This window comes from Mobula birostris, chromosome 13 (genome assembly GCF_030028105.1).
Source record: "Mobula birostris isolate sMobBir1 chromosome 13, sMobBir1.hap1, whole genome shotgun sequence".
Lineage (NCBI taxonomy): Eukaryota > Metazoa > Chordata > Chondrichthyes > Myliobatiformes > Myliobatidae > Mobula > Mobula birostris.
Window position 1 is genome coordinate 23,694,299 of NC_092382.1, and position 13,830 is coordinate 23,708,128.

The 13,830-nt window shown below is 45.8% G+C and overlaps 1 protein-coding gene across 1 annotated transcript; it reads left to right on the forward strand.

The window, feature by feature from the left end:
• Nucleotides 1–1,766: 1,766 nt before the first annotated feature.
• Nucleotides 1,767–11,667, forward strand: LOC140208572 (uncharacterized). The gene is made up of 2 exons (XM_072277329.1): nt 1,767–3,377; nt 8,991–11,667. The coding sequence occupies exon 2, from the start codon at nt 9,374–9,376 to the stop codon at nt 11,501–11,503; it is 2,130 nt and encodes a 709-aa protein (XP_072133430.1). The 5' UTR covers nt 1,767–3,377; nt 8,991–9,373; the 3' UTR covers nt 11,504–11,667.
• Nucleotides 11,668–13,830: the final 2,163 nt, after the last annotated feature.

Genomic DNA, 13,830 nt, shown 5'->3' on the forward strand with positions numbered 1-13,830 from the left:
AAACGCCGCCCACCCAGGAAAAGTGAGCATGCGCCAAGTGTGTGGCGGACGGGGCCTCGAAATGAAACCCGCAGATGCTGCGATCTCCGGCCACGAATGGTGCCGCGGTGGACCCCCTCAAAGCACAGGTGTGGTGCCAACCCCAGCGGTTCTCCTATACGTGAGGCGGTGAGGAAGGGGCTGATCTCGGGTTTGCGTAAATTGAGTGTGGGTTGCAGTGGGAAAGGGCTGGGACCGAGCTCTGCCGGACAGCCAGAGGCTTCAGGCTCTCCAGTCTGCAGCCCCAGTTTTGTGCCCGAGCTGGGATTGTGGGATCAGCTAGCTGTGCGTCCCCAGCTGGGAGGGTGGATGTGGGTGAAGGGGATCTGTCTACATGTGTGGGTGCGGGCTGCATGGTGGGAAGGATGTTGGCAATTGGCAGCGTAGAGGGAGGTTGGGGTACAGGGTGTTATCGGATGCTGCGTGACCCGGGGAGAATGGGCATGGGGCAAATTAAGTTGTAAACAAGGGAGGATCTGGTCAATTGGATCAGACAGCTTAGCTCTCATGTCCTTTCAGGAAGCAACAATACTATCTTCATATTAATTACTGTCTATCTTACTGTTAACATTGTGTTTCTTGCAGAGTCCCAGAATCTGGGAACAGCTGTCACCAGCATGGGCTGCGAGTGCAGATTGGGAAGAGGGTGTCAGTGACCTCTGCACCAGAGAAGGACACGGGTTCGTACAGCCTTTTGTGAGATATAAATCCTTACAGTGGGTTCAGATCTGGTGGCATGGTTGGAGATGAAGAAAATGGGATATTGCCCAACGCAATCATCACATTTCCTTCAAGCTAACAGGAATAATGTGCTTTTAATTTAAGTTTTATGTTAAAGTGCAGGAAACTTGGTACATCAGATTGGATGTGTGGAAAGAGAAACTGTGGAAGGCCCAGTATCAGAACTGGGACTGTCCAAGATGCTGCCCGATCTGCTGAATGTTTCCAGCATTTTCTCTTTTTACTTCAAATGATGCAATGATGCTCAACTATTGACTGATTACAAGATGTTTGAACAAAGTTCAAACCTGAACAAAGTTGCACAAATGTAATGCCCACATTCATTAGTTTTGCCTTCATTCCGACACAGCGATGATACAGTCAATGCTCACAACATCCCCCCCACCCCACTATCAACCTGTTATTTCTACTTCCAAGTCTCCTCCTGACAAAGATTAACACAGCGGACATCTGGTAACGTTGAAGCTAAAAATTGTAATGGCTGTCTTTACCCTACCTGATGCTGTACTCAATAAATACTCTGGTACTTGCAGGTAACAAACACCTATTTCAGATATAACTCAGTGAGACAAAATGAAGACAACGGCAGAAGAGAGATTGTTGATATATATCATTGAGGTGGTGGGATACAGGCTGGACAGAGCTTGAACAAGATGGGCAGGGGATGAGGAGATGGAACCAGATGGGTGAAGGAATCAACGACGGTCACTGACGGTCCTCCAGTAATACACAGATACTGAATTAATAGTTGATACTACTGTATATGGCAGTGTTATGTGGTCGGCAACTATGAATATAGAATTGAGTCAGGTTTTAATAAACAAACTGAAATATTTATTAAACTCTGCTCAACCATAGTGAAAAGTAAACTAACGACTAACTTAACCGGAAGTTAACTGCTATATGGCAATTTAACAAACAGCCAAACTCTGGAACAGTTCTTAAAGAGGTAAATTCGAACACAGTCTTAAAGTGGTAAATTTGAAAGTCCAAGTGATTTACGCAGTCAATAAGGAGAGACTTCTCTGGAAACGGATTTCTTCAAAGATGTGACGTTACTGCTGATTCTGTCCAAAGGATTCATGTCAAAGGAAATAAAACGGATTAAAGGAACTGACCTTTTTCTGGATGCTGAACACTGCACAAACCTTTCCCAAGCTTGCAGGGGTTATCTCAGATGCAGATCACTAATTCTGAACGAAGATTCAATAAGGTCGATCTTTTATGAAACCGCCAAATGACACAACCTTTACTCAATCCTTCAGGTTCCTGTAGTTTGGTAAAGGTCTTCACTCTCCGACACTAGACTGCAAAGGTAAACAAACAAAACCTGGCAGCGATTGGCGAAACTGCCAGAACAACGGTTTTACCTTAAAATAGAGAGTAAAACTTTGCTTTGAAACAAAACTACGTCATGAGATGATTACGCAGCAAAACCAACTGACGAACCAAAACTGATGAACTAACTCCGTAACAACAGGGGTTTCCCCATGTATACCTGTTGGAACAGGTCATCACATGGCCTCACACTGGCAGGAAAATTACTTGACCCCACCATCACAACGCAATTACATCATGCTCACAAGATACTCCATTACTTCATGGTCATAAGACAGTCACAAGATACCCACAAGGTATGTAACAGTAAAACAGTAAAGAAAGCACAACATTTCCCCCTAAATTATCCTGGTACCAATTTGTCTATTATTCCTGGAAATGTGTTTGTACAGTTGTTGCAAACAAGATTTACAAGAATAATCTGAGGAATGATCGGCATTATGTATGAGGAGAATTTCATGGTTCTGGGCCTGTGCTGGATGTAGTTCAGAGGGACAGTTGGGGTGGTGGAGGGATGTATGGTCAAGTAAACCTCTTGAAAGCTGAAAAGCCTGGATACAGTGGACATGGAGAGGATGTTTCCATTAGACGGAGAGTCTGTGATCTGACAGCACAGTCTCAGAATAAAGATGCTTCCCTTTAAGACTGACATGAGAAAAATGTTTTGGCCAAAAGATGTCTGATCTGTAGGATTTGTTGCCACAGATTTTGGTTGAGGCTGCCATTCGGGTATATTTTTGACAGAGATTAATATATTCATGATTGCTAAGTAACTTCGGTGTTACAGGAGGAAGGCAGGAATATGGTGTTGGAATAAAAATCAGCTATGGTTGAGTGGTGAGGCAGACCAGATGGATTGACTCACCTAATTCTGTTCCTGTGTCTTATGTCTTACCATGACTGAATGATGGGTTGTTCTTATCCCACATCGTTTTGTGACGTGTGAGGGACAATAATAGATTGTTCACTGAGATCATTATATCTGCCTTCAATGTTTAAATTTCAGTGAGTTTTGTTCTTAGTAACATTAAACAGAAATGTTTTTTTCTCCTTTTTATTGTTATTGTGCTTCATTATCTTTCACGTTAAAGTTAGACCTGCGGTGAGAGATTTATTGGAAGAAAAACCCCAACTGGAAGCAAACCACTACTGAAGATCAGGGAACGGCAACAAGAGAATCAGCCCGAGGGTTGAGAGCATCAGCTGGAGAGGATCCATCTGACTCGGAGAACCCAGTGATTCAGTCAGGGGAAAGTTTGGTGAGTCTCATTTACTCAAACACTGGTCTTTTAGACGTTGCATACTTGTACAAAGGATGGTAGGAAATAGTTGGGGTGAGACTGAATGTTCCCAGAAGAGCCAGTTATGCCTCTGTCAGACCCAGTTGCAATCACTCCAGGTCTGGTAATGTGCTTCCAGCAGCCCAGCCCTTTAAAACCACTCCCATTCTGTGGAAGTTGAATCCGGATAAAGTCACTCAGAGATCGTATAAGTACAAACTATTTATTCCAAGCACCCGGGGCTATTCAGTTATTCGCTCAAACAGGAACAGTCCATGACTGTTCCTGCCCAATCCACTAACTGACTAACAATTCCCCTTACACCACAGATATATCCGTCCAGATACCCCCCACACAAGACAGGCTGGAGTCAAAGTTATTTGCTAAAGACAAATTACAAAATAGTCATAATGGCTTACACACACAGAACAGACTGAATCTGTCCTATCTCTACACATGAGTGCACAAGGAGATAAGCATCCTGAAACCCCAGCTAGCTACCCTCAAGCAGAAATATGGCTCAGCGTGGCTTAGCACATCTGTTGACCATCAGCAGTTTCTTTCAGAAAAACAGGCTGCTATCGTTTAACCATGTGTTAACCCTTTTACATACTTTATCATTCCCTCCTTTTGATCATTACATGATCAACAAAGCAGTAATTTTTCACAGAGAAAGCAACCGAGTACAGCATTGACATATCAGTGGGTAATAACAGCGTACAACAGTAATTATAACAATGACATGTAGAACTATTAGGCCATAATGCAATATCATGCCCCACATATCACCGAACAGGCCTTCGAAGACCATCATTTTGACCCTTTGGTGACCCCATGTAAATCCTGTCCAACTTTCTTAATGCTGCAGTCTCCTCGGCAGTGTGCTCGGAGAGGGATGTAATGTTAGTAGACTCATCAGGGATATAGGTGTAGCATTCTGTGTCAATAATAGCACAGGTTCACCCTTTCTCAGCTGGGATAAAATCTGAAGCCATACAATTCTGTAGGACTGTGTGCCGGATTGCAGTCATTTCAGTGGATATTTCTGTTACTTGGGCCTGTGTTTCTGTCAGGGCCCCTGCAGTATTGTGGCCAGCTCCTCAAGTGCTGTAGCCAAATTGATTATCTCTCGTGAATTCCTGGCTACTTCATAGGAGAGAAAAGCAATCATCCAAAATCGCTCGGTCTCAGTTATTCCTCTGCAATGCTGGGCACCTGCAAGTATGGCCAGGATGCATGTTTCCCAGTATAGGAAGTTCCGTTTGGTGGGGGCCTGAGATAGCATCCCTCAAAACACTGACAGCCACAGTCATCTCTGACTAGAACATAGCTCCTCACCCCTCTTCCCCGGGTGTTGTTTATGAAAGCCGTGGCTGAGAGTTCCTCGCTCTGGTTGAGCGGGATTACTGACATTGGAATCATAGTTTTACCATGCTGGGGAATTTCAGTACAAACCCAGCAGACACCTAGTTCTACCTGTTTGGCTTAGATGTGACAGAGAGACAGAAAGATGTTAACATGGGGGCCCCCGGATGCTGGGGTGAGCCCTCTCAAAGACATGAACACAAACACCACTATCAGCCAATACATTTTCCTTTTGTCCGAGAGAGTCCTTCTACTCAGTTCCGTCAGTAACAAATTTGGTGTCTGTTCACTGTATCCACCGAGATTGCCCCTTCAGTTTCACAGCCGTGGGAGTGGTCAGTAACTCCTGATGTGGTCCTCTCCACCGAGGTCCGAGATTCCCTCGATCCCAGTTCTTCATCAGGACAAAATCCCCAGGTTCTATGGTGGGATAGTAACTCCTCTCTGCGGGGTAGTTCCCTTCCTTGCAAGCCTGTCGTACCTGTGAATGTAATGCTTGGAAAATTTTGGTTAGTTGGCATATGTATTTCCCCATCTCTTCCCCTAGAGTATGCTGTTACGTACCCCATAGGTTTTTTATAGATGCTCAATTCCTCGGAGGGTTCAGAGGAAATATTTATGTGCAATGTAGAAACCGGTGTCACCTGTGTGTATTGTGGTGATGCAAAAGTTGCTGGAGAATTTACAATTGGGAAGAAGTGGAGTGATACTTGGAAATCTGACTTTTTAAAGCATAATTTAGCAAGCAAGCCATATATGGATAATGTGCAAAAGCTCTGATGAGAAAATCCTTCGTTATCTGTTACAGGCCTGCTACATGGGTTGCGTGAGAGTGCAGATGAACTTAAACAAACCCAGAGGAGATCAAAGTTCTTATAGACAGTGATTTGCTAGCTGTTAAAATGAATACCTCTCTATATAAAATTCACTATGCACATGTTGTTACTGGGTAAAAAATATACGGTACAAGATTGATGTGCACACTGGTCATGACAAATTAGAGGGGACATTGGTGGGAAGGTGGGGAGACCTCCAGTGTCCCTGATGCCCTCACCTACAAGATGTACATCCAGCTGCAGCTTGTAACCCTGCACTTTAAGGAGCTGTAACTTGAAATGGATGAATTCCAGATCATCCAGGAGTTGGAGGGGGTGATAAATATGACATGAAGGGAGGTGAGTTACAGCCAAGGTGCAGGACACAGGAAACTGGGTGCGAGTCGGGAAGGGGAATGAGGTTAAATAGCCATTGCAGAGTACTTTTGTTGCTATCCCACACAACAACAGGTGGACCGCTTTAGAAACTGTTGGGGGAGGAGGATTACTGACAGGGGAAAATCAAAGGGATGATAGGGGATTCGTTAGTTAGGGGAACAGAACAAGAGGGGTCTAATATCCTAGTGGTAAGGCTTGCTAGTGTGGGGGGAATGGGGTGATATGGTTAAAATAAGTTGTAGGAGGAATGGGAGCCAGAATGACAGAACAGATAGTGGAGAGGGTGAAATCAATTGAATTGACTTTATTACATACATCCTTCATATACATGAGGAGTAGAAATCTTTACGTTACGTCTACATGTAAATGTGCAATATGTAATTTATAGTACCTTGTAACAAATAATTTGTTCATAGGACAGTCAGAATAACATACAAGTGCAATTGTATCAGCATGAGTTGATCAGTCTGATGGCCTGGTGGAAGATGATGTCCCGAAGCCTGTTGGTCCTTTTGCTGTGGTACCGTTTCCTGGATGGTAGCAGTGGGAACAGTTTGTGGTTGTGGTGAATTGGGTCTCCAATATCCTTTGGGCCCTTTTTACACAGATGTCTCTGTAAATGTCCTGAATAGTGGGAAGTTCACATCGACAGATGTGCTGGGCTGTCCGCACCAGTCTCTGCAGGTTCCTGCAATTAACGGAAGTACGGTTCCCGCGATTAAGGGAAGTACGGTTGCCATATCAGGCAATGATGCAGCCAATCAGGATGCTCGCAGTTGTGTTCCAGTAGAAAGTCCTTAGGATTTGGGGCCCCATCCCAAACTTCTTTAACCGTCTGAGGTGAAAGAGGTGTTTTTGTGCTTTTTTCACAACACAGCCGGTATGTACAGACCATGTGAGATCCTCGGTGATGTTTATGCCGAGGAACTTAAAGCTGTTCACCCTCCCAACCCCAGATCCATTGGTGTCAATAGGGGTTAGCCTGTCTCCATTCCTCCTGTCATCCACAATCAGCTCCTTTGTTTTTGTGACAATGAGCGAGAGGTTGTTTTCTTGACACCAGTCAGATGTTGTTCAGACCTCAGATAGAGTCAGCAATCAAATAGTTGAGCATGGTGTGATGATGTGCTTAGTTGTGTATATCACAATGCAAGAAGCATCGTAGGAAATCCAGATGAGCTCAGGACAGGGAATTATGATATTGTAGCCATTATTGGGACTTGGTTGCACCCAACAGTCTGAAGGATTTAGAGGAACAAATTTGTAGAGAGATCACAAACCATGCCAAGAAACAAAGGTTGATCCAGTAAGTGCTTTTAACTTTCCATATATTGACCTGGACTCCCATACTGTAAAAGGCCTAGATGGGGTAGAGGTTGTCAAATGTGCCCTTAATCAGTACGTAGAATTTCGGATGTAGAAGTGTGCAATAACCTGTTCGGAAATATTCCAGGGCTGGTGACAGAAAATAGTGATCATAATGCCATGAGATTCAAAGTAAATATGGAAAAAGAGAGGTCTGGGCCATGGGTTGAGATTCTAAATTGGAGAAAGGTCAATTTTGATGGTATCAGAAAGGATCTGACAAGTGTGGTTTGGGACAGGCTGTTTTCTGGCAAAGGAGTACTTGGTAAGTGGGAGGCATTCAGAAGTGAAATTTTGAGGGTGTCAAGTTTGTATGTGCCTGCCAGAATAAAAGCTGAAAGATGGCTGATGCAGGGTACCTTGGTTTTCAAAAGATATTGAGGCCCCGGACATTTTATTCCTCCAAATGCCTCAGACTGTTGGGTGCAACCAAGACTCATTAATGACTACAATATCATAATTCCACGCCCTGAGCTCATCTGACATTTTTTTAGTTGTCTTCTGTTGGTTTCTAAAAGCTTCCCAATAGTTTTTGCTCTTTTGTTTGCCCTCTCTTTGGCTTTTATGTTGGCTTTGGCTTCTCATTTCATCCACAGTTGTGTCCTCCTGTCTTTCCGATGCTTCAACTTCTTTGGGATGTATCGATCACTCAGCTCCCAAATTGCTCCCAGAAGCTCCAGCCATTGCTGCTCCATTGTCACTCCTACCTTTTCCCTTCCAGACAAGTTTGACCAGCCTCTCTGTCATAGTAACATGGCGAAGTTCAGTACAGATACAGGTTATTTGGCCCATCTAGTCAATGCTGAAGAAAATATTTAAGCTGTCTTATACGACCACTTGCACCGGGACCATCGCCCTCCTTACCCCTACCATCCAGGCTCCCATCCAAACTTCCTTTAAATAGTGAAACCGAGCTCATATTCGCTACTTGTTCTGGCATCTCATTCCACACTTTCACAACCATTTCAGTAAAGAGCTTTTCCAAATGTTCCCATTAAATTTTCACCTTCCCCACTTACCCATGACCTCGGGTTGTCACCCCCCCAACCTCAGTGGAAACAGCTGCTTGCATTTACCCTATCTATACCCTCATAATTTTGTATACAGTACTTCTGGCAAATCCTCAGAGCAATGTATAATTTCCTTGTTGATGTTTAGAGCCTTTTTTAGGTGCACAAGATGATGAGGGGCATTAATCGTGTGGACACGAGGGGGTATCGCTTTAAGGTGCTTGGAAATTGATACTGAGAAGATGTCAGGGGTAGGTTTTTTTACACAGAGAGTGGTGGGTGCGTGGAATGCACTGCCGGCTATTTGTGTGTGAGTGTTTCAGTTACTGTGGGGCCAGGAACCCATGCAGCTCAATGAGAACAGGGAATAATACCAATGGAGAGAGTCAAACTGAGCCAGGTCACTGGTTGGAGATGGCAGAAATGCCCCATTCTTACAGAGACAGGAAGAGCATCAGAGAATTTGATGGTCATTCCAGATACCAGCACTGTGCCCAGTTAGAAGATGATTTCTCTCTCCAACTTGGGTTGAACTTCACTGTAACAGTGAGATGCCAGATCACACCTTGATAACTCAAGTAATCTCATCTGAAATGTTGTCCTACACCTATTGATGGATTTTGTAAATCTTTTTACAGGTTAAAAATGGCAAGGAATTTGTCTACGTGAATCTCGAACACAACACGCCAGTTTTGCTGTCTCTGTCCAGATACTTAAGAAGAGGAGCAAGGGATTCACTCGATCATCCTTCCTGCTCAGACTGTGGGGAGGGATTGTCATCTGACCGACTGGCATGCCCGTCATTTTACATATGGGGAGAGGCCGTTCATCTGCTCAGGCAGTGGGAATGGATTCACTTGGTCATTTCAACTGAAGGTGCATCAGCGAATTCACCTGTTCTGTGTGTGAGAAGGGACTCAGTCGGTCTACCCACCTTTGGACACATGAGTCAGTTCATACTGAGCAGAGGCTGGTCATCCGCTGAACTTGTGGTAAAGGATTCACTTGGTCATCTGGCCTAATGGCTCACCAACGAGTTCACACCGGGGAGTGGCCGTTCACCTGCTCGGACTGTGGGAAGGGATTCACTTACTCATCTAAACTGAAGATACATCAGCGAGTTCACACCGGGGAGATGCCATTCACCTGCTCAGACTGTGGGAAGGGATTCACTTGCTCATCTAAACTGAAGGTACATTGGCGAGTTCACACTGGAGAGAGGCCGTTCACCTGCTCAGTCTGTGGGAAGGGATTCACTTGCTCATCTCAACTGAACATACATCAGCGAGTTCACACTGGAGAGAGGCCGTTCACCTGCTCAGTCTGTGGGAAGGGATTCACTTGCTCATCTATACTGAAGGTACACCAGCGACTTCACACCGGGGAGAAGCTATTCACCTGCTCAGACTGCGGGAAGGGATTCATTCGGTCATCCTACCTACAAGCACACTGGTCAGTTCACACTGGGGAGTGGCCGTTCACCTGCACGGACTGTGGGAAGGGATTCACTTGCTCATCTAAACTGAAGGAACATCAGCGAATTCACACTGGAGAGAGGCCGTTCACCTGCTCAGACTGTGGGAAAGGATTCATCCAGTTATCCCACCTGCAAGCACACAAGTCAGTTCACACTGGGGAGCGGCCGTTCACTTGCTCAGACTGTGGAAAGAGATTCACTTACTCATCCCACCTGAAGGCACATCAGCGAGTTCACACTGGAGAGAGGCCGTTCACCTGCTCAGATTGCGGGAAGGGATTCACTCAGTCATCTCACCTGAAGGTACATCAGCGAGTTCACACTGGGGAGAGGCCGTTCACCTGCTCAGACTGTGGGAAGGGATTCACTTGCTCATCTAAACTGAAGGAACATCAGCGAATTCACACTGGAGAGAGGCCGTTCACCTGCTCAGACTGTGGGAAAGGATTCATCCAGTTATCCCACCTGCAAGCACACAAGTCAGTTCACACTGGGGAGCGGCCGTTCACTTGCTCAGACTGTGGAAAGAGATTCACTTGCTCATCCCAACTGAAGGTACATCAGCGACTTCACACCGGGGAGAAGCTATTCACCTGCTCAGACTGCGGGAAGGGATTTGCTCAGTCATCTGAACTACTGGTACACAAGTCAGTTCATACTGGGGAGAGGCCATTCACCTGCTCAGACTGTGGAAAAGAATTCACTTGCTCATCTAAACTGAAGGTACATCAGCGAATTCACACTGGGGAGAGGCCGTTCACCTGCTCGGACTGTGGGAAGGGATTCACTCGGTCATCCCAACTACTGCTACACAATTCAGTTCACACTGGGGAGAGGCCGTTCACCTGCTCAGTGTGTGGGAAGGGATTCACTCAGTCATCTAAACTGAAGGTACATCAGAGTGTTCACACTGGAGAGAGGCCGTTCACCTGCTCAGACTGCGGGAAGGGATTCACTCGGTTATCCTACCTACAAGCACACTGGTCAGTTCACACTGGGGAGTGGCCGTTCAGCTGCTCGGACTGTGGGAAGGGATTCACTCGGTCATCCCAACTACTGCTACACAATTCAGTTCACACTGGGGAGAGGCCGTTCACCTGCTCAGTGTGTGGGAAGGGATTCACTCAGTCATCTAAACTGAAGGTACATCAGAGTGTTCACACTGGAGAGAGGCCGTTCACCTGCTCAGACTGCGGGAAGGGATTCACTCGGTCATCCTACCTACAAGCACACTGGTCAGTTCACACTGGGGAGTGGCCGTTCACCTGCGCGGACTGTGGGAAGGGATTCACTTGCTCATCTAAACTGAAGGAACATCAGCGAATTCACACTGGAGAGAAGCCGTTCACCTGCTCAGACTGTGGGAAAGGATTCATCCAGTTATCCCACCTGCAAGCACACAAGTCAGTTCATACTGGGGAGCGGCCGTTCACTTGCTCAGACTGTGGAAAGAGATTCACTTGCTCATCCCACCTGAAGGCACATCAGAGAGTTCACACTGGAGAGAGACCATTCACCTGCTCAAATTGCGGGAAGGGATTCACTCAGTCATCTCACCTGAAGGTACATCAGCGAGTTCACACTGGGGAGAGGCTGTTCTCCTGCTCAGTATGTGGGAAGGGATTCACTTGGTCAAGTCAACTACAGAGACACCAGTCAGTTCACACTGGGTAGTGGCTGATCACCTGCTCGGACTTTGGGAAGAGATTCTCTCAGCCAAATCAACCAAATGTGCATCATTGAGTTCACACTGGGGAAAGGCTGTTCACCGGCTGTGAATGTGGTAAAGGATTCATTCAGTTATCTATCCTTATGACACCCTACGGGATTCACACTGGGGAGAAAGTTTCAATAAGCTGCATGCTGGATATTTGTCCATCACTGTTGCTGAATGCTATTTCGAGAGTGACTGTCGGTGCTGAACTCTGCAATTATTGCTGCTGCTCACCACACCCAGTCTGCACCCTGGTCACTGGGCATGGGAGGAGTTTCCTCTGCTGCACATTCACCTTTAATGGGACTGGAGTTTTAATATTCTTGACCTGAGACAAATCAGTCAGTTCTATTTTAAACTCCGTCTCTGGTACTTAGTAAATTTATAACACACCTAGTGTACAGTCGAGCAGTGGTCCCCAGCCACCGGGCCGCAAAGTATGCGCTACCGGTCCGCGAGGAAATGATATGATTTGGCGATATGAGTCAGCTGCACCGTTCCTCATTCCCTGTCACGCACTGTTGAGCTTGAACGCACGCGAGGTCATTACCCGCACGTCATCCATGTCAGCGCGGGAAGGAGATCAACTCCTCGAGCTTGCAAATGACGATGGGCTGCAAAGTATGTTTGACATAACATCTCTGCTGGCGTTCTGGATCAAAGTCAAGGCTGAATATCCTGAGAAAGCCACGAAAGCACTGAAAATGTTGCTCCCATTTCCAACATATCTCTGCAATGAATGCAATGAAAACCAAATTGTGTAATGGACTGGACATAAGGAACCCCGTTCAAGTATCGCTGTGTCCCATCACCCCTCGATGGGACCATCTGGTTGCAGGGAAACAAGCCCAGGGCTCCCACTGATTCAGCAATATTGGTGTGTTGCAATGATTTATATGTTCATATGGGGAAAATATGTGCTGTGTGTTTAATATCCAAATGTTACTTAAAATGTTATGATGCTATTGACTTATATAACCATATAACAATTACAGCATGGAAACAGGCCATCTCTGCCCTTCTAGTCCATGCTGAACGCTACTCTCACCTAGTCCCACCAACGATGGACCACTGACCTAGTCCATTCCTCTCCTGTCCATATACCTATCCAATTTTTCTTTAAATTATATTGAACCTGCCTATACCATTTCTACTGGAAGTTCGTTCAACACTTACTTCAAGCTCCCCTGTCCTTCCCTGATACGGTAATTGACTTATTGCTATATTCATGCGAGGAAAATATGCACTGTGTGTGTAATATTAAATTCGTTAGATAAACGCTCTTAGAAACAAAATTGAGTGTAGTAGCCACTTATCACCTATATTCCGGTTGTGATTCACACCTCCCTTCCCACCCCCCCCGAACAGAATCGCCAAAAACGATTTCTAGAAGAAATCGGCAGGTACACGCATGCGCACTGGTGCCCGCGCAAGGCTTCATGGTCATTGTAGTCTCTGTAAACAATGTATTTGGCTCTACTCTTGTCCATTGGCAACCCTACCCACCGCCCTCACCCCCGGGTTGGCCAGTCCGCAAGAGTATTGTCAATATGAAACCGGTCCGCAGTGCAAAAAAGTTGGGGACCCCTGCAGTAGCGAGTCAGCTCAGGCCGGCTGGACCCTGCCAGTGATTTTGTTCCATGACAGTTCTTTTAAATCCTCCCGTGTACAGCCAAAGTCAGCATGGTTTTCCTCAGGAGAAATCTTCTCAGACGAATCTGTTGGAATTCTTTGGTGAAATGAGAAAGGCAGTGGGTGTTGTTTGTTTGGATTTTCAGATGGTCTTGAACAAGGTGTTGCACCTGACGCTGATTAACAAGACCACAGCTCATGGTGTTTGGTGTCTCTTTGCCTGTTCCCACTGGAGTTTAGAATAATGGGGGTGGGGGGGGGCGCTGTTTCCTGAATACTGAGAAGCCAAGATAGAGAGGATGTGGAGAGGACGTTTCCCATAATGCAGAGCCCAGGACTGGTGGTACACCCTCAGACTACAGGGAAATCAATTCAGAAGAGAGAGGAGGAGGAAGTCTTATGATATTATGTTTATTCAACACGGCCGTGTCTAATCTATGCATCTGTTCCCATCCCCCTCTATCTCCACCTCAATGTACCCAGCCACCCGCTTACTCTCAGATAGATAGACACTTCACTGATCCTAAAGGAATTTACATGGAAGATTTAGAATTTCAGAAATTTCCATACGTCTCCATTTAAAATGAGCAGCCCTTTTCGATCCCTGTCCGTTTCTCTCTCACTGATCAGCAGAGATGTCAAAGAGCCCATCCCT